At 40.2% G+C, this 21,633-nt stretch overlaps 1 protein-coding gene across 2 annotated transcripts; it reads right to left on the reverse strand.

The window, feature by feature from the left end:
- Window positions 229-17,048, reverse strand: LOC110433379 (protein MOR1). 2 transcript variants are annotated; one of them, XM_021455339.1, is made up of 53 exons: window positions 16,648-17,048; window positions 16,388-16,493; window positions 16,175-16,298; window positions 15,360-15,439; window positions 15,104-15,281; window positions 14,959-15,023; window positions 14,104-14,186; window positions 13,926-14,011; window positions 13,723-13,836; window positions 13,355-13,474; window positions 13,125-13,227; window positions 12,556-12,692; window positions 12,405-12,470; window positions 12,193-12,307; window positions 12,062-12,102; window positions 11,671-11,742; window positions 11,472-11,576; window positions 10,785-10,890; window positions 10,151-10,263; window positions 9,988-10,075; window positions 8,719-8,819; window positions 8,400-8,507; window positions 8,216-8,321; window positions 8,051-8,130; window positions 7,815-7,964; window positions 7,646-7,721; window positions 7,436-7,560; window positions 7,091-7,351; window positions 6,928-7,002; window positions 6,757-6,838; window positions 6,385-6,506; window positions 6,219-6,311; window positions 6,069-6,146; window positions 5,090-5,185; window positions 4,886-4,987; window positions 4,678-4,779; window positions 4,413-4,595; window positions 4,221-4,332; window positions 3,810-3,886; window positions 3,630-3,709; window positions 3,465-3,530; window positions 3,249-3,372; window positions 2,976-3,095; window positions 2,832-2,909; window positions 2,596-2,754; window positions 2,366-2,524; window positions 2,155-2,252; window positions 1,923-2,079; window positions 1,721-1,837; window positions 1,516-1,611; window positions 1,207-1,278; window positions 890-1,115; window positions 229-786 (listed from the first exon to the last, which is right to left on the reverse strand). In XM_021455339.1, exons 1-53 carry the CDS (start codon window positions 16,808-16,810, stop codon window positions 545-547), a joined length of 5,988 nt encoding a protein of 1,995 aa, XP_021311014.1. In that variant the 5' UTR covers window positions 16,811-17,048; the 3' UTR covers window positions 229-544. The 2 variants fall into 2 exon arrangements, with proteins under 2 accessions (XP_021311014.1, XP_021311013.1); XM_021455338.1 differs by having other exon boundaries at window positions 229-789; window positions 16,648-17,047.

A 21,633-nucleotide genomic window follows, 5' to 3' on the forward strand; every position in this document is an offset into this window, starting at 1 on the left:
ACTAAACTATCAGAGAAGACTTTTTTTTTCTCTTTTTGCTAAAAAATCAAGATAACAAGATGTTTTACCAAACTCCTGGAGATGCTTTAATAAAACAAAATAAAGGGTGTCAAACTTAGATAGTTTTTTATTTTTCCAATCCAAACACCATTTTATAATCCAAACACTCCAATAGTTTTTCCAACACACCAACGAAACCAAACGAATATGCATTCTGAAAACCGTATGTTTCACAAGTAACATCTGTATTTGAGAATGAAAAATTCTATTGCTGTACACCACAAGAAAACCAATACAGTACGGCAAAATGTGTCAACACTAATTAGTCCTTCATGGAGTAGCTACAAGGAAAACATCTGGCTAGCTCTTATCTAAAACTGCACCCAAAGGCTCTGCAAGAATGGCTTAACCAGGCACAGGGGTTACGAAATGTCGGCCCCGTGCCATGTAGTTCTTCCGACATTCAAATACCTATCTACAAACAACAGCATCACTATGCCTCAAATTTACAATGAATTACAATGGTTGGTATTTCTCTTCGTATCTATAGTGATTCCATAGACCCACTCTTTAGCCTCTCCATTCGTGCTTGCAGCCCAGATAGAGCTCGCTCATCCATGGGTGGAATATTGCTTTGTTGTTGGGGTTCACCGTCCAACCGTGCTCCCCCATGCAGCACATTACTTCCGTTCATACTTGCCAACGGCCGAGCCTGAGCTCCATCAAAATGACCTATAGCTGCAGCTTGAATGCTTTTCATCCTCTCCCTAAGAGCATCCAATGTCCCTGCTGGTAAAGAAATAATGATTACAATAATCAGATCACATAAACATTGATAGCATATATAATTATGCATGCAACTTGATTGAGGCAGTGTAGGATGGGGGACCTGAGGTCTGGTATCTATCAGTCTGTTGGTCGGTGGCGTCACCTTGACCTCTAAAGGGTTGTGTCTCACCAATGCCATTATCTTCGTTATAATCTGTTTTGCTACCAATTGATTTTGTGTGGACAGGGGATGGTGCAAACTTTGGAGAGGGTATTGCTGCTATTGGGGGTGGTGTGGATAATGGAAGACTAGAGGGCGTTCTTCCAGCTGCAGCATTCTTCTCCACCTGCATTGTAAACAATGTAATTAAATTCAATCGTACCTCAAACAACATTAACATAACAAGCTCAAACCCCTCCATGACTGAGGTTTCAAACCTGAGCTAGCCCATCTCTGATATAGGTCCTAAATGCTTCACTAGCATTCTGAAGCTGAGCAAATATATCAACCTGAGATAATGATAGCAGATCAGATTATGAACAGAAATATGGAAGCTGAATGCTCAATAGAAGATTCACTTTCAAAAGAAATATATGCACAGCACATTATTAAAATCTTCAATGTAGACTAAACCAGTTCACAAATAGTTCCCCAAGTAATAAGCAGTGTTAATGTGAAAGTACATTAATCGGCCTCAGCTTGACAAGTTTACATGCCATTCGATAATACAATACAAGGAATAATACCTTTGGGTAGAGCTGAGTTATCCGATACAGTTCATAAAGGCCAATAGTACATGTTTGCTTGTCACCGATTTTCTTGAAGACAGCAGCAAGCTCTTGCTGTTCATAGCCACAAAAGAGAAGAAAAAAAACATGTGAAATCACTGCCTTAATCTTAAGCATTTGTGTCACAAGCAAGCACAACTAAAAAAAGATAAGATAGTTGTACCTTCAACTGCGCGTCAGCTGAGTGACTAGATGGATTTGGATTGTTCGACGCAGCATCACCCCAGTGAGTTTGACCCATAGGTCCCGATGGCGTCAGCATTCTAGCGGCTGCAAGGGTCTACAACGACCGAACAATGTTGCTTAGCAAGAAAAAAAGGTTGCACGAAGAAGCTTGTTGGTAATGGTGGTTTTGCAAGTTCTACCTGGAGATTAAGATCAATGTACGCTAGAATTATTGGCTGAGGTTCAGCATCTATAGGAACCATTGAAAGGTGACCCTTTATTGCTGTCCCCCGAAGCTTCACAAGTTCATGCAATACGGTTTTGACCATTCTTAATGGCTTATCATCAGCACCAGCTCTACAGATTATACAGAATTTCTATTTAAACCAAAATTCAAGAAAATATTTAAAGAGCTATTGAAGGGATGCGGACCTTCTCCGTATTTCTTCCATTCCTAGTTCTTGTAAATAAATATGGATGCTCTGAAGAATTCGATCAAGGTCAACTTCAAATATTGTACTCTGAAGAACCTGAAAGATGGAATGCAGGGTGTCAGAAGTACTGTAAAGTTGAAATTCAGGAAACATCAGATGTAATGTCATGAAGAGATTCAGGAACATGTGTCAAGCAGATAATAATGTACCTTTGTCAACTTAATTAAGCATTTGACAACTAAGTCCGAAAACTTCTGATTTTTTACAGCAAGAGACTCTGCTGGTGTAGGCGATGGCCATCTTGAAGGATCCAAAGGCCTCAGCAAATTAATTAGCACAACAAACGAGGATGTTCTCTCAGCATTATCCTGTTTCAAACAGAGCCATTAAAAAAAGAACAAGTAGAGCAAAGGAGAGAATGAAATAGAAATTTACATACCAGGATTTTAAGCATTAAAACATTAAGTGCTTTGAGTAATTGGCTGCCATCATCCATAAGAGGAACCCTTTCATCTAAAAGCCAAAGGAGTAACTCCGTAATAAGGTTGTCAAGAGTACCCTCCTTCACAGCATGAGCAAGACGTTTGATCTGAAATGTCTGTTAAAATAGCCCAAGATTTCAGATAAACAAAATCTACCATAAGAAAGGTAAAGGGCCAAAAACAAATGTCAAACCTGCATGAGTGTATTTAAAACATATTTGCAAGACCTTGAAGAAGCCCCAGATAAGCTAAAATTGAAGGTTTTTGGAACCTGCAAGATCAATGATCAAAATAAGATTTAAGAAAACAGAACATGAATAACACAACAAATACTAACCATAACAGCCAAGCATGACACTAATCTGTCAGCTTCCTTAATAAGATCTTCAAGCACCGTGCTTTCAGGGTCAGCTGCCTGCGTTAGCTCATGGCATATAACTTTCATACCTTCAACGGACTGCAGAAAACGAAAAGCATATATCAGACCAATGTTTCTGTTTAAAGAATGAATGTAAAATCTTAATATGTAGAAATATAATATAAAAAATAAAGAACACAGCTTCAAATAGATGGGATAGGTAGAACTATGGGAAGTGATAGACAGCATGACCTGCTCAGGCAAACCCAATGCAACTATCTCGAGAGCTTCACGCCAATCCGCAGGACCAGTTGCTGCTGGAATCTGCCTAGGTACCATGTGTCTATCCATATGAGCATCCGCATATCCAAAGTCCCTATTGATAGTCAAGCATAGACAGGTAGCTTTATGTAATGGTATATAAGAACATATGAAGAGCACAGTAAGACAACTGGAGCCTGGAGCAACCTTGAGATCATTGATCCCGTCACAGAACGGGAGACTACTTCTCCACTTTGTTCTGCTATATCAGACCTACATCCACAAAATGAAAGTACAGACAATTAAAAAAACAGCCATCACATTAGGAATAAATAAATGGCAAGATTCAGAGACACAGAACAAAGAACAAACCCATTCTCCCTAACTGAACGCCTCAAAGCTGCTCGAGCATCACCAGGCCTTCCTTCTCTCCTTTTATCCATTTCCCTTGCCTAACATACCATCAGGCAGAATACAGTACATTCTTAGTCGTAAAGCAATTGCAGTACCTTTTTGTAAAATATTATCATATGTTTGATTATAGAAACAAACCTTCCATTTAAACCTATCATCAAGCATGCTTCTTTGGGCATCTGAGAGTTTTCCAACATATCGCCATACATCATCCCCTGTTTTGTCAAACAAAGTATATTATGAGGCTCATGCAAATCAATTCAATAGTATAAAATATTGCAAAAGGAGACATCCTGCTAAATTGAGTAGATGCAATGATTTATTTCTTGTGCAAATACACAAGCACAAATGTCAAATAAATCATATAAACTGTTCAAGACAATTGATACAGAAAATATTCAATTTTTTTGTAGACTGGGCCATATGGAAATGCTCAAATATTGAGTTTGAAACCCAACTAACGGGTTTGATTGATTATGCACCAACAGAAGCTACAAATGTAAATGAAATATCATCTGCTCAAAAGGGAAGAAAAGGGTGGGTGCATACCAAGGTTCTTGTAGGCTGTTGCAAGCGTATTAAGGGCAGCTTTCCTAATCTCACCATCACGCTCTGCAGTCAGTGCTGCAACAGATGGCAAGTTTTTCATCAACCCACCAACCTGCATGACAAAAACAAGCATCTACTATAAGTAAAGCAAGACCACCAAACTGGCAAATGGGTGAAGATAGCAATTCAGACCTCTGTCCCATGATGGTCAATGAAGTATCCAATAATATCAACGCATTCTATCCTTGTCCGGTTATTTTTGGAGCGGAGCCCCTCAAGAACATAAGGAAGTAGTTTAGGAAGAGAATAAATGTTGACCAATTGCTTTATCAGCTCCCCCATTTTTTCCCTGACTTTTTCAATGTTATGACCAGACTGCAGAACAACAATAATTAGGTCATGATTGTAATATGAAATATGATTACACATCCAATATGCACTTTTGTACCAATCATACCTTCTCTATGAGGCAAGGAAGAAAAATTGCAGCTTCAGCTTCTGTCAACATGTAAGACTGGTCTTTTAGAATATCAAAAAGCTCAGGAAGAAAGTCAAGGACCTATAAGCGAAGGTAGTACACAGTACAGGAAACAAATTAGGTTATTGGGTCGCAACAAACGGAAATAAGGCCAGCATGATTCTTAACAAGAGTGCTATGCATTCACCTTCAACAAACATGTAGTGTTCGATTCACAAAAGCGTAAGACAAACCACCTTAATAGTATGTCAAGAAGTTCAATCACTTCTTTTCCACTCGAAGGAAGTGCCTGCACAGTTGTAACAGCATCAAAACAAGAAAATTCACAGGAACAAACGAAGTTAAATCACACTAATAAAGAGATTAAGTAATATTGTGATCAATTTCCAACCTTTTGTAGCAATTCAATACCATCTATTTGCCTCTTAAAGTCTGAGTTCCATAATCGCAAGCTTACATCTTCTCGGAAATGCTTAAACAAATCAATCTGCACATAAAATGTTATTCCAAGGGAATTAGCTAATATGTTCACACAGTAGTAACCCTATATACTAGATCAGGCAAAAGGAAGACGTATAAACCCACTATATTTCATCCTCTGTTTTAACATCAAATTCACCTACACCAATTTAACATATCTATTTGGTGAACATCCAACTTTTTAAAGATTACATATTTGAATTCAAATATTTGAAGCTATGACAAATCTGGGTATTGATCATTTCTAATACCAGTCAGACAAAGGGTTTTCTTTTCATTCCAAGGGGTCAATCATTGCCACACCATCGTTTAATACCACATATCCAGGTTGCTTTGTACTAATGTAAATGTAAACTGATTAAAAAGTTCAGATTTCCGCTTCTAGTTACATAACTTCATAGCACCTACTACCATGAATTTTGATCGTGTTGTGTCCAACTGTAACCATAGGATTTTGCATGCAAGCACAAAAGTATAACATCTGTTGTAACAGCTTAGTTCTCATTGTTATTATTGAGGGCAACACCAGGCTATAGATCTTTGCTTTTTATAATGTAAATGTAAACTGATTAAAAAGTTCAGATTTCTGCCTCTAGTTACATGACTTCATAGCAACAACTACCATGAATTTTGATCGAGTTGTGTCCAACAGTAACCATAGGATTTTGCATGCAAGCACGAAAGTATAACATCTGTTGTAACAGCTTAGTTCTCATTGTTATCATTGAAAGCATTTGATATATCAAAATATGAGTACTTATGTTATACAAAAACGGCCACAAGGAAAAATACCAGTATAAAAGCACTCAGCTGGAAGATTCTAACAAGGAATATAACAGGATGTAAATATAACAATCTTAAAGCAGTTCCCGTTTATGCAATATACAAACCTTTAGTTCATCAATCTGCTCTCGGCGCGGTTCTTCAAACTTGAATTTTCTTACCAAAACACGCCTCTCCCGCTCTTCCTGATCAATAGGTAAACTTATATGAGACCTGTGCATAATACAGGAATGTTGCAGGACCTGATGATTGCTCACCTTGTTTGAGTCCTTTATGTTAAATAATGACTGGGATTGTGCAGGGTCTTGAGTAGAAACCATAGTAACAGATGCTCTAGCTGGAAGTCCTCTCTGATAGTGTAGTAGTTAGAAAATAGGTATCAATAGCATTATCCACAAAGACAAAGAAAGATGCGACACATACTTGGGACACAGGTTTGCCCACATTAGAACCACGATCATTAGGACCATGCTTATTGTTCTTCAAACCTGCTTTTGATGGCAAACTCATGCTTGTTGTCACCATCTTAACAGATTCAGAAAATCCTGATGAAATAAGCAACAATAGTAAGCCAAGAACAAAAATTTCAACAAGTACATGAAAACAAATACTCCCACCGTTCCAAATTATAAAATGCTTTGGTTTTTTAGATACATTGCTTTTATTATGTATCTATACATAGTGTATATCGAAGTGCATAGCAAAAGTTATGTATCTACAAAACCCAAAACGTCTTTTGATTTAGAATGAACGGAGTATGTTACAAATTACAATACACAATATGTAAGACACCACCTTCATGTACAGTGGACAGTTTCAGCCTTTCTGATACAATGGCCAAAGTAGGTGATGGCAAATCTTTCAAGTTCCTTCCAACCTACACCAAAACAATAAATTCAGTTGTAGGGAGAATGCTGCAGAATTAAATGGAAAGATGAATGAATGGAATAGGCGGATGAAACATACCACTTCTTGGCCACAGATCCTGAGAATTTCATTCATAAAGGATTCAGCAGCTTTGCGGACTTCAGAAGATTTATCCTTTTCAAAAGAAGGGTATAGCCATTGAATAACAACATTACTATAAATCAAACAAACAACAATAAAAAAATTCAGTTTAGACTAATACCATCAAAGAAGATGCAGATGGCTTCAACAAAGGCAAAGCCTCAGATGGATCACCCATTTTTGAAACATGCTTAGACAACCAATCAAAGAGATCTTTTCGCCCTTCTGAACCTGTTTTCTGATCACCCAAAGACACTATAATATATGGAACCATCTTGTCAAGTTGGGCTGCAGCAACCCACGAATCTAGAGCAGTCAAAGCGCTTTCTCGCATATGCTTCTTATTGTCACCAAGACACTTCAGCACATCTGCCAAAATACCCTTCATAACAAACAAACAGTTGTCAGTTATTCTAGCGACCAAAATAAACATGCAGAAGTAGAGAAATCATGATTAATTCCAAACCTTGCTTGACTTTTCAACAGAAGGTCCCATAGCAGATGCAAGGGCACCAATTGTGGACAAGGTTGCCATTACTAAATTTTTGTTGCTGTCATAAAGACGGCCTCTAAGCGCACTGAACAGGTCAGCTGCAGTGATAAGATGGCCAAGACAATTTACTACAAGTTGAACGGATACATTTATAGTCGTTTCAGATGAATATAATCAGCGGACCTGTTCCTGTAGGCTGGATACGTTTATTAGCCTCCTCCACAATTTTGGTGACTGCATCTATGGACTCCTGTCGTACCTGTGAATTCACATAAAAGCATAATATCAAATATCTTAAATAAAATCCAAGAAACTTACAGAATAAATCAAATAATTTAAAAGAGGCCACTACCTTCCAGTCCGGACTGCCCAGATTTTTTAGTAAAGTAGGTGTAATCTTAGCACTAATGTCTTCCCGTGGCAGCCCATCAGACGAGCCGGCAGATGCGGAAGATGCAGTATCCAGAACTCGAACAGTTCTCTTCGGAGCAGCAGCAGCACCCTAATAATTGAACCAAACTGATGTCGGTGAAAATCGAAGTCACAATAAGTAAGCATTTTCCAAACAATGACTGTAACACAGCATACCTCAAAAGGATTTTTCTCATATTCAGTATCAAGGGAACTTAGAAGTGCTGGTTTAACATCACTTAAGAAGCCTTTAATATCTGCAGGATGGTTTATTTCAAGAACATGATATGGCGACTATCATATCATAACATATTAGAAAATATAAGAGGACAAGAAAGTGACCTGGGCCCACAAACTTATGTAGCATCCCAATTAGTTTTATAGTAGCATTTCTTGTTACAGCAGTACTAGACTGAAGACCGATGTCTTTGCAAAAATCAATCATGTCCTGGAACAGCAAAGACAGATAAGAACAAAAGTGTGGTAACACTGTAAATATAGAGCAAACAAGCAGAGGAAAGTGCACCTTTAGCTTTAAATTGGAGATCCCAAAGTCTTCCACAGCAGAGACCATCCAAAGAATACCCTCACTAAGGACCTTGGGATTCTTGTGCTCCTTCATTATTTTGTAAAGCTACAAAATAATTACTCATAATTATAGTAGTTGACAAACATCATATAAGCAGTGTGCATCTAAAGCACAGAATAATATGGAAAAGATGTTCAACAGTGCATACACTGTATTTATTGAGGACCAGCATATAACAACACCTAATTGGGTTAATTAAACAAATGTGGAGGACCTTTTGAACAAAAAACAATAATAGTGTAACGGTATCTCTTACCCTGTCAAACACAAATCCAGGACCCACTGCCTCACAAAACGCAGTGAGACATTTCATTGCAAAGGTCCGTGTTTTTATATCAGCAACCCTTTCACTTACGCCTGAGAAAATAGCAAATCAGGTGTTAACAAATTTACTGAAGTCAAACTTTACACATGACCAAGAATTGAACAGGAAACATTTAATATATGTTTAAAACTGGTAAAGTATGACCAATAGATCAATGACAATAGGTTATATGCAACCAAACGAAATGCACTTGTATGCTCAGCAGACAACACTAGGACATCCAAAATTAGATGTGAAAATAAGCACAAAACAAGTTAGACAGAAACAGGGTACCAAGATGAAGCTCCATGCTACATTATTTATGAATAAACTGCTGCAGAAAATAGCATGGATCCCTCTTATATTATAGCACATCAGAGACAAGTTCCTAAACTAAGGCCCACAGGCAAGTATATTAAAATCAAAATCCATAAATAGAACTTTCTCCTCTGTATCCGAGGAAAAAAAATAACCGAAGCCCAAACAGTGGATTGATAGTTATTGGTTTAGAAATGAAGATTTGTTGAAATTAAATTATTCAGAAGTTTGTTGAAATTGAATCAAATAAATTATGAGACCTAAGTTCCAAGCCTATCCTAAATTCCAAACCTTGCTTGATTTTTCAAAGAAGAGATTACTGAAGGGATAGTTATTCGAAGATTGACCAAGTTTATAAAGAAGAGTATTAACATTTGGGAAGTCAGAGAAGTATAAAATACATTTCATAGTGGATCTAACTATGCTCATTGGACACTGTAAATATTATTCTTCATTTCTATAATAATGGTTAAACTTAGGATAGTTTAGACAAGCATAGAAATCTTTATATTTTGGGGCAGATTAAGTAGAACATTATGCCTAATTTAAGTAGCCAGCTGAAGGGCACCTATACAGTGAATCTAAACATTCATAAACAAGGTCCTAAGCCCGGACCCTGGATGTAAGTCAATAGCCTATTAGCCTGTGGTTATGAACCCATCAACCAAACTAAGGCAGGAAAATAACTTAGGTTCAACCAGCAGTCTAGAGCCTAGTTTCTGTGAGCGTAACTATTTATAATTTACTGTCACCAATGCTCAGAAACTCGTGGTTTTAATCTGTTGACAAGTTTGCTAAGATTAGGTGGGTAATTTGACGAAAGCAAACTCAATCTTTATTTTTGGGTGCAAGATATACATATTACATAAAAAAAAGTACATGGAGAAGTAGAGGGGCCCATACCAAGAAGGCATAGAACCACACATCGCTTTGGAAATTTGTTTACAGTCGAGGCAATATAGGTGATGACCTCTATAACTTGTTGTTGTACCTGTTTCATTTAAATGGTATTACTTCCATAGCAAAGCGATATTTCAACCAAAAAAATTTATCAAACAGTAAGAACCTGAACATTCTTTTCGCTCCATCCAGGCACAGCGCACAACAAACGAATCAGAAGTTCAGCGGACTTATCAAGTTCTGTAAAACTTTCCACCTCTTGCTTGAGTATGCCAATAGCTGCCACACAGAGTAATGTTATATTCTCACTGTAGATGTTTCTTCTTTCTTAAAGCTTCACAGCAGAAAATAGGAGCGACATTTAGCATACAAATAAAAGTGTCACGATAAGATTGCTTCCTATTTTGTGGTGTCAACCAAGTGTGAGAATTATGAATTTATGAGTTATTCTAATAAGCTGATGAAAACAATTGCCAGGCATAGAACAGTCATTGCACACTACCACCCTTGATAGGATAATGCCTCCACATGCACGCACACAAGCATGCTATAGTCCTTAAATACGACAGCCAAGTTTAAGAAGAGCAAACAAACAGATAGATGTAGTGCAACAGATAACAGAACAAGAATAGTAGTCTTTATCCCAATAAAGTTGGCTAGGCTACAGATGAAAACCAACAAGAGCCACAGAAAAAAGGATACGGCATTTAAAAGGAAAAAAGAAGCAATTCAAGTGAATTCTTTGAAACCAAATAAATAGACAATAACTACAGGATAGACAGCACAGGGATATCAGCAACCTTCAAGGCGCTCTTTCCAGACAGAGCTCTTTAGCTGGGAAATTGTCTCAGCTTTCACAACAGACCTTAACCTCTCTTCTATTTCCTCCAAACTCATTTCTGCCGGCTGCAAAAGATCAAACCAATAAATATCATACATGAGTTGTACGTATTATCAGTACCGATGATTTTTATATAGTATCCACTACTTGAGAAGAAAAAAATCAACACCAATTAGTCCTTTAAACATTTAGATGACGTAAAAGGGGAATAAAAGTTCATCTAAGTCCATTGTTTTAGTATCTTTTGGCCAAAATAAAATACACTACTGTCTAAAATATTTGTTATCTACTCTCTTACAATATTCAAATACTTGTCCTGAAACTTCTAGACATCTTCAGATAGCAATTTCCAGTCCTGCCCTTCTGTAATTGCAAATTTAACTAACTTTTTCTCGTGCACGAACACTTTTGAGTGTAAGATGGTCGTTTTATCTAGCTCCTTAGAAGTGCCCAACTCTAAAACAACAAACATTATGAATACAGGTAATCAGGTATTCATAAGGACTATAAAATTTCCAGGAAAAGGAAATGATAAAATGGAAGTCCTAAACTAACAAACAATGCTTCTTTAGTAAAGGCACAGTAATGCACATCACAAAGGGCTTATCAGAACAAGGAAATGGTGTGATTCCAACAAACAAATCACCTCAACATCTTCAATCTCAGGAGCAGCTGATGTCTTAGACTGTGATCCACCATCTGTCTTTTTCGCTGCAGTGGATTTTGATGGTCCAGATTTCTTGGTGGCAGCCTTGAAACAAGGAAAACAATCCCACATAAGAACATGGTGCACAAATTCAAATACTAGAAACTTACACATCAAATATGCATCTAAAAAAACTAACCGCTGCCTGTACAGGCTTCTTTCCACTAAGCATGCTTGCAGCAGATCTCTTCATTGACATGCTGTCTGCAACCTGTAAGATACAGAATAATCTTACTTGGGTTGTCAAACATTTGATCAACAGAACTGGTCCCAAATAAACATTGTTCTAACAAACAAAGTTGATAACTAGTAATCGTTAAGCTTTTGAAAGCACTGTCCCTTTTTTCTAGTTTTTTACTCAGCGACAGCATGAAAGATTTTTTTTTAAGCTATAACTAACAAAACCCAATCACAAATGGTGAATTTTCTAACATGAATTCCCCAACACAGCACGAGAACTGTAAATTAGAAGGCTGACAGGTTGCAAACATCATCATATAATATTGAAATTAGAAGATCAATTAACATACCCCGCGAGCAGATGTTGCTGCTCCTGATGTTGTGATTGGAGCTGGAAAAGTGCGGTTTGTACAGAAATTAGTCCAAAACAGAGACATTTGGTCCATTTAAATACAAGTAAAACTACAAAAGCGAATCTAACCTGTCCCTGAACTCAAAACAGTGTCACTGGAAGAACCTATCATATCTGATAACTTCTTTTTCCTCACATCATCTAATTTCTCCAGGGATCGTTCCAATGGTTTCATACCAACCATCTATAGAGAGCAAGAGTAACAAAAAATCCAGGCTTTAAAGCTACATTTTAATAAATGTAATGAAGTGAAGAGAAAAGCAAGCTCTCAAGAAGAAAACCTTGGCTATGGCAGTTAAAACAGAAAAAGAAGCATCTCGTACTTCTGGAGTACCATCATTCAAGCACTACATATTGAAAAACAGATCAGTTCAAATACAAAAACAGAACTAAAAACAGAGGTGTAGCTAAAAGTATAGAGTGGTTACTCACCTCCATGCAGATAGGAACATATTCCTTGTGCAACTTTAGTACAGTTGCTTTATTGCTTGTTTCAATACAAATAGCAACCCAGGTCAGCGTTGAGGAACGAACAAGGGGCACCTTGTTTTTTACAGCCACCCGAACATCTGCATTATCAAAAGACAGCATTTTCTTGCTCAGATTTTGATCAAAGCTGAAAGGTTCATGTCTTGAGATTCAACAAGAATTGTAAATACTTTTTTTCTGGACAACCTTTGGTAGCTTTCCCTTAATCACTTATTAAGTTACGAAAGGTCAGCATCTAAAAGTTATCAGTCATCGAATATTTCAAACTAGTTCAGATTTAATCTTGCTTTGAAAAGGTTTTGGGATCTTAAATGCGCAATTCTCAGGTACAGGGAACAAACTATACAAATTCATAGGGACCTATGGTCCATTTTAGTGAAAGTAATGTGGTTACACAATAATATGCTTTAGAGGAAATCAAAATATGTTTCAGACCAAAAAAAACAACCACAACAATGAAAATAATGCTACAGACGAACATGTGCAATAAAAATTGCTAGAAAATTACAAACCTTCAATCACATCAATAAGTGTAAAGCAGCCAGACTTGTGCATCGCTTGAAGTGTTTGATTTAGTGCTTCTGCCATTGTCGGCTTTTTTTCTTTCAATTTTTCCTGTTGAAAAGAATCAAGACAAACAGAAATATGCAAGTTTCAATGGGCATCAAAGTCCACACAGTAAAGCAACAAAAGGATTTAATAGCAAGTTTCAGTTATTAAGGAAAAAGGTTGTTCTTCTTACAAGTAAAACCGGAAGGAGCATCCGTGCATTTCCAGAAAAATGGGCCCGTAAACCTCTAGCTAAATTCCCTATTGCCTGAGTAGCTTCCACCGCAACAGCCAAATTAACATCTGTGATGAGCTGCAGTACCAAAAACCAACATAAGAATCCAAAAAAACAAATATTGAATACCTCAAAACTTAACACCCAAGATTAGATAAAAGTGCTAATTTCTAAGCCAAATTATCCCACAACTAATCATAAGACTTCAAAAAAGAAAATAATACAAACACCCAAAAGGTGGTAGCTGAAGATTTGGACAATTAACATATCACAAGGATTTAGAAGATCATGCAATATAGGCGAAAAAACAATCTCAGAGACTTGACCTTCTTTAGTGTCCGGCTAATTTCATGAAAATCACCATGAGCAATTTTTTTTGCTGAAGCAAGCTTGGTTAACTCTGCCACAGCATCCCTTCTCTCCGACCATTTAGTTGCTTTCTGGCATCAGACATCAAAAACCAATATAATAACTACTTTCCATATGACAGTGTGACCAATATAGTGTGCATTCAAGACAGATCACATACCACACCGTCCCAGAATCCAGACTTTTCTAGTGGGGTTAAAATGTCTACAGGATCAACAAGGTCATATTCATCAATCTCCACAGGGGCTGCAAAGTAGAATTGTGTAAGTATTCCCATCATTAGTTTTAACAAACTATCAACAGCAATATCCATATCAATAATCCACAGAAGATCACACCATCTGCTGCTGCCTCTTCAGAAGTGTTTGCCCCACTTGTCTCTGGCACAGCCTCCTCCTCAAGTTCCTTTTCCTGTTCGGATCTGGAACACAGTGCCAAATCACAACGTTCAATGCCTCATGAAACAAGTCAAAGGAAGATCATATTCATAGCAAGCTGTATGCTTCGTTAACATTATGTACATTGTACAGGTGATTCCAAAGAGATCTATAGCAGTTCAACAGTACAATATACACATTCCTTATGACCCACAAATTGCATAATACATAGCAGTTCAACAGTACAATCTACACTGACCCACAAATTGCACAAATACAAAAGAAGCTAATGCAGCATTAACACTAACACATTTGTTAGGGCCCAAAAACAAAAATAATATCAGGAACAAGTTTTATACAAGTTGTGTGTGTTCCACAAAATCTGCCCACTACACCATCCTATACGAGACAAATTCAATGGCTAAATCAATGAATTGAAAATTCCTCATAGAGGTCTTAGTAATCCAAGCCTATGTACCCCTTAAGGTTGTTTAGTAGTATTTTGGTTAAAATACATAGATGGCAGTGAAACAATGTGATATATCATATATGAGATGCAAAAATTACATAAATTACCATCACGTAACAAAATGGAGTATCAAGACATAATCCATAGGCTATCTACAGACTCTCAAGGAAAGCAAATAATTATTCAAATATAAATAGTACTACAGTTGATTTCAGCTGGCGTTTCAAATGGTTGTGTAGAATCACAGTCCCACAATCTGAACCATGAATAGGCCATAAGTGTTTTCATCTAATTGATTAATTACAACAAAAGGAAGAATTGTTTTTAAAAGGCAAAAATAGAAACACCTTATTTTTCGAGTTGGCTTAGCAAGTCCGGACACATTTGCCAACTCTGCTTCCAACTCCTTCTTCTGTAAACACAACGAATATTGGTTGTATTATTGAGTGACAGAACACAATTACACATGTTAAACTTTTAAGAATAACGCACCATAGTATCTCTCATCTTCTCGAATAAAATAGACTTTACAGGGTCTTTGCCAATCCACCGACAAAGCTCTAGTGTCAAACCCTTAGAAGAAGCCCGAACATTCTGGTCTGGATGGTCAAACAGCTCAGGAAGCATCTTCAGAATCTTTTTGGGTGGCACTACCTTAGTTCCAAATTCGCTAGCAGAGGAAAGATGTTGATTAGAGTTGACAAGAACTTGCCAAATCAGGGAGCCAAAGAACCAGCTAGGAACATACCTGAGTGCTTGAAACATCACATCAATAGCAGGTACAACTGCTTTAGCCACTTTGTTCTTCACGGCCTTCTCCATAGATTCCTGACAGCACAACAGTATGTAGTTTCTTGAGCAAGTTACCATGCTATACATAGTTATAAGAAGGAACATGGAATTAAACAGACATGCAATTATGCGTTTTCGGTGAGCAAATAAAACAAAATATGAACAGTGGCTGTTCCATAAGACTTGTGGAGGAAAAGGTTGCTTACAGATGATGTAACAAAAAAACTCAAAATGGTAACAAACTGGGAATTAAAGAAAACAGTTATTGTCACCATAAATCAAATGCACAAATGTTTTTAATGGGAGCAATTAGTTGTCTCCCTCAGAAAGAACACCTGGTAGTAGCTAAACCCTTTTTAATGGTAGCAATCAATATGTTGCATGCTTTTACTGTTTTACATGATACCCATGACCACAGTAAATCCTGAATGGCAAACCAGAGAAATGACTTTCATGCTTGTCACATTTGTCCATAAGGAGTGCCTAGAAATTGCTAATGTGAACAACTATTTGCTAATAATTGAAAATGAAAATCATTTGGCGGGAGGAATGCAGCACATAATCCTATGTCATAGGCTTAGCATTTGTAACAATATTGATAGTTGGTGTATTAGACAATGCCAAACTGTCAATACTACCTGCAACTACATGGAACATTTCACCACATGTTGTGAAAGCCAAGTGAACAAAAAAGAACTGGTATTATGCATGCACATGCATTTCACCAACAGCTCACAATCATAACAATCAAGGGATTGATGATCAACTTACAAGGAAGACCTCTGCTGCCTCCAGTTCCACCCATAGGAGGAATGCAGCTTGAGCTTTCTCGACAGTCTTTGGTCGGCCAGTGAGGCACTTGGCCACGATTGCATCACAAACCTCCTTCGCGTATCTGAGAGAAGCCAACACTCCATAAATCGTTGAAGATGACAAATAATCAGAAGCATAAAGGGGAATGACTTGGCAGCTGAAGGCACACACCTTGATGCATCGGCGTCAGCAGCTCGCTGGAACGCGAGAAGGGCGTCGAGCGCCTTCTCCTGTACCGGCGCATTGGAATCTGCAACCGTCTTCTTAAACAACGGCCCTAACCACCGGAGTAGAACACAAAAACACTGGACTTCAGATCTTGCACCGAAAATATGATTTGAAATCCGCAAACGGACCCGCACTAATCGAGCATAGCGCAGATCCGAGCGCGAAATGTGGCGGATCGGGAGGCGTAGGGGAGGGTATCTCACCGAACTCGCGTAGGCGGGCGTCCTTAGGGTCGGTGATGGAGTCGCATAGGGCGGCGAGGTCGATGTTTGCGTCATTCCTCACCTTCCAGTTCTTATGCTGCAGCCGCTCGTCCCACGGCAACTTCTTCGCCTCCTTGAGGAGCTTCTCGTCCTCCGTCGACATGGCCGGCTGCCGCTGCCGCCACGGGCCGGCTCCGCCGAACGAGAGGCACTATAGCCTCACGTGTTCTACAGCGGCCGCCTAGGGTTTCGAATTCGGGTGGCGGCGTTCGTCGGTAGCTTGGATCGGAGAGGGGGTGGAGAGAGAGAGAGAGAGAGCGGGGGAAGGGAGAACGAGGGGAGATAAAAAGGCAAAAAATATTTTCCGGAGGTGGGAAATGGTAACGAAATGTGGAGTGTGTTTGGAGTCGCGTCGGGAGCGGAGCGGACCGGCTCCGCCGGTAGGTTCCCCGTCGGGGTCGGGGGCTAGGCGTTACCCGATACCCATACAGTCACTTTCTGGTAGGCCAGTGTACGGGGTCCACGCGCCGTTGCGTGGGCTATTGGATAGTTTGGTGGTAAGCACCCGTTCGCAACGGAGGGAGTGGGACGGTGCCGGTGCGGTCGAGGTTTTTGAAAGATTTTGAATTTCCGGGGCAGCACGGGATGGACTGCGAGGCCACGTGTACGGACGATATTAGCTGTGTACTTTGAAGGATTGGCTGTTGGCTTCTCTTTTTTTTAGACTTTGTTTAGTTCGACCTAAAATCTAAACAAATCAATATTCCTCATCACAAAAGATTTGAACACGGTAGCATTTTTTAGCAAATATTGTGTAATTATATATAAACTAGGTTCAAAAGATTCGTCTCGCAAATTACAGACAAACTGTGTAATTAGTTATTTTTTTATCAATATTCAATGCTCCATACATATGCCATAAGATTCGATGCAATGGAAAATTTTGAAAAGTTTTTAGATTTTAGGGTGAACTAAACGAGGCCTAAGATAAGAGGAAATGCCAAATTCCATTACTGTGAATCATCAGCAAGAATATACTCCCTCTATATAGGATTTTTAATTCGTTTTGAACAAAGTTTAAGCCAAACATTGGAAATATAAATCATTGATAACTTTTAAATTGTTGAGTTTGTAAATATAAAAATTATATGAATAGATTTGTCTTCAAACATACTTTCATAAAAGTATACACATATATCATTTTTTCCTACATATTTTTATAATAACAAGAGGTCAAAGTTATGTTTTAGAGACCCTGACGCTGTCCTGAACGACTTATAAATCTTATACAAAGGGAGTACATGATATACACTGTGTGGGGGTATAAACCCCTATACCCTCATGGGCCTATATGGCCCGCACCATCAGAGGTGGCTCGGCCCACAAGATGAAGACGTGCGGCGCACGACTGGTCGGCGTGCACCGCAAGGCTACAAGATTTTGTACCAAATAGGATACTTTGCTTGTAACTCTGTCCCTTCAGGATATATAAGGAGGGGCAGGGGTCCCCTAGAGGACACATCAGATCATATTCTCTCAGCACAAATCAATACAACCAGACGCAGGACGTAGGTATTACGCCAACTCGGCGGCCGAACCTGGATAAAAAGCTTGTCCGTGTCTTGCGTCACCATCGAGTTCGTAGTTTGCGCACCGTCTACCGATAAACTACTACCGTGGGTATACCCCAAGGTAGACTGCCGACCAGCTTTCGTCGACAGTGGCGCGCCAGGTAGGGGGTGTGCGTACAGCTCTCCCCGACGAACAAGATGGCCATCATCCCCGACTTCGCGGCCATGGCGGGCGACTTCACGTTCACCGTCAGCTTCAACAACTTCACCGCCATGACCACGGAGGAGGTGTAGATCCGATCTGCGCCAACCACTTCTTCATCGACGTCGGTGGCGGCTTCAACCACGCTGGCTACGACTCCGACTACTCCAGCAACGTCTCCGACCACGCCGACAACGCGTCATCCGCTTCCCTGCTACAAAGAGAGGCAGATCGACAACACCGACCTGCTCGGGCCATCGACCAAATTGTTTAGCCTACTTGCTCTGACCACCAGTCGCAATAATAATCGCCGCGAAGAACGACGCTCCGACAACAGCGACCACCGTCATGACAAGTCGAAAAGCTCGAGGGCCGGACAATTTTGTCGTCACCGACTAGACTTTCATCCAAAGATAAGTACACTTCTAATATCTTATTTATTTTTGGCATAATATTTTTTATTATCCTTCAAAAACAACTTTTTGTTTAGCCACACTAGTTTTTTCTCCTACACGAGCTTTCCAGAGCCGGTACTGTCTCCGACTCCTCCCTACACGTGCACGAGATCCGCCCTCTGCGTTCCGGGTGGTCGGCAGTAGCTCCCTGGCGAGGCTGGCAATCCCACGCGTGTCTAGGTTCCGCACCTCATGCTGATTGTTGGCTAGACCAGAGCTGGTACAAGCTCTAGGATGAATTAACTACTTGTGCTAATTTTATAACAAAAAATCTAAAACTTATCTCAGTACTGATTTTTATCTAAAGTTTATTTATACATCATGTACTACCTATTCTTTATATTTATTTTTCAGGGGTTTGGCCCAGTCGACAAGCTACGCTCGGGGACTCGTCGACTATTCCCTACGCTGTGCCCGGGGACTGCTCCGACCACCGAGCACGTTTACGTTCCCAACCACGCTCGGGGACTTGTCGACTACTCTCTATGCTGTGCTCGAAGACTGTGCCGACCACCGAGCACGTTTACGTTCCCAACCACGCTCGGGGACTTGTCCACCGGTCCCTACGCCGTGCTCGGGGACTGTGCCGACCACCGAGCACTATACGCTCGGGGACTGGTCGACCAGCTCACCAATTTAAGAACTTGGGGACTGCACCGACCACCGAGCACTATACGCTCGGGGACTGGTCGACCAGCCCACCAATTTGAGAATTCGGGGACTGTACCGACCACCGAGCGTTATATGCTCGGAGACTGGTCGATTGGTCTATTCAATTGCAGACGAGCATGATATGCTCGGGGACTGGTAAATTCAATTTTTTAGACCTTGCTACAAGGCTCATACTTCGCCTTCCAGCAAGCTCGGGGACTACATCGGTACGATGCATCTGGCGATGCATCTCAGTTTCAGAATTTCTTTGAGGACTTTTCTTTTGACCCTGGCACCACGTGCCTACGTCACCTACTACCAGGCTCGGGGACTAAGTGGGCACACTTCACCTTGCGGTGAATATGCTTGCTTTTTTGAGGTCTATACTTTTTAGAAAAGTAAAGTGGGCACACTTCACCAGGAAAAAATCTTTTTTAGAGCACCATGCATTCTTCGAACAACCTGCTTCTTCGATGTCAATGTTGATCAACTGTCTTTTGAGTTGGTCAAAATACCGTTGCAACTGTTTGGGCGACTTTCCTGCTTATTGAAGACGTCAAGCCTCACTGATCGAAGAAGCTCAAGACGGCGTGTTACATCATAATACATGGTGCTCGGGGACTAGCTGTGGGGGTATAAACCCCTATACCCTCATGGGCCTATATGGCCCGCACCATCAGAGGTGGCTCGGCCCACAAGATGAAGACGTGCGGCGCACGACTGGTCGGCGTGCACCGCAAGGCTACAAGATTTTGTACCAAATAGGATACTTTGCTTGTAACTCTGTCCCTTCAGGATATATAAGGAGGGGTAGGGGTCCCCTAGAGGACACATCAGATCATATTCTCTCAGCACAAATCAATACAACCAGACGCAGGACGTAGGTATTACGCCAACTCGGCGGCCGAACCTGGATAAAAAGCTTGTCCGTGTCTTGCGTCACCATCGAGTTCGTAGTTTGCGCACCGTCTACCGATAAACTACTACCGTGGGTATACCCCAAGGTAGACTGCCGACCAGCTTTCGTCGACACACTGAGATAGATACCAAAATTGACAACGTGCAACACCATATGTGCACAAGCTAGACCTAGACACAATGGGGCCTTGTTTACTTGTAAAATATTTTGCAAAATGTGAATAGTACTAGTTTCGTTTGATAAATATTGTTCAATCATAGACTAACTAGGCTTAAAAGATTCGTCTCATCAATTCTGACCAAATTGTGTAATTAGTTTTTATTTTTATCTATATTTAATACTTCATGCATACGTCTAAAGATTCGATGTGACGGTGAATCTGAAAAATTTTACAAAATTTTTTAGGAACTAAACAAGATTTGGGTGTGTTTGGTTGGGTGGCCAAATCTGGTATTGGTTCCCTAAAGCCAATTTTGCCCTGTTTGGTTGCCTGGAAGTGGGTTGGAACCTGGCTAGGGGTGGCTATTAGTACATAGATAGTCATGCTAAGATCAAACAACCAGATCGACCGTTCAATTGGAGCTAGGTCCGAGCTAGCCTTTGCTCGAGTTCCTACCATCGCCTCCCCGCCAGTTCTCTTCCACCTCCCCATGGCACCAGGGCCACGCAAGGATGGAGCTCGCCCATGGCAGTAGGGCCGCACAAGGATGGAGCTCCCGCGAGGCGCCATTGCTGCCCTCCATCATCGGCTCGCACTCGACTATGCGCACAACGACTGTCGTGCTGCTTCTCGACATTGACCCACTGCCCTGACGAACTCCATGATGGGCAAAGGAGTGCTAGTGGCACCGACATCTACGCTCACCACCTGCTCGAGGAAATGTGTCAATGAGGTGAACTTACCAGCGGAATAAAAGAGGTGATTCTATGCAAGACAGACCAAACAACCATACACAATCATTTGATAACCAAACTTAGGTAATTTAGATAACCAAACAAGTGCAAATTGGGTTGGTGGAACGAGGCCCAGACTAACCTAGCTCCAATCCTAGTCAGACTAAGATTCAGGCAGAAAACCAAACACACTCAATACGACATCCATATCCCCGTGCTGGAATAGCTTGCTTCCGAAATCACCGTCACTCTCACGACTCATGTGTTCCCTCGCGGCATTTTAACACGAGCGGA

This window comes from Sorghum bicolor, chromosome 3 (assembly GCF_000003195.3).
Source record: "Sorghum bicolor cultivar BTx623 chromosome 3, Sorghum_bicolor_NCBIv3, whole genome shotgun sequence".
NCBI lineage: Eukaryota > Viridiplantae > Streptophyta > Magnoliopsida > Poales > Poaceae > Sorghum > Sorghum bicolor.

Bases quoted from the DNA above. Each gene is read 5' to 3' on its own strand.
- LOC110433379 (XM_021455338.1), bottom strand. From the start codon at position 16,810: ATGTCGACGGAGGACGAGAAGCTCCTCAAGGAGGCGAAGAAGTTGCCG. The intron at 7,003-7,090 runs GTATTAGTCTAA...TCTTTTGAAAAG, and splicing joins CATCTGCATCTTCTTTGATG to GATAAATCTTCTGAAGTCCG. The intron at 1,279-1,515 runs GTATTATTCCTT...TCATTATCTCAG, and splicing joins TAACTCAGCTCTACCCAAAG to GTTGATATATTTGCTCAGCT.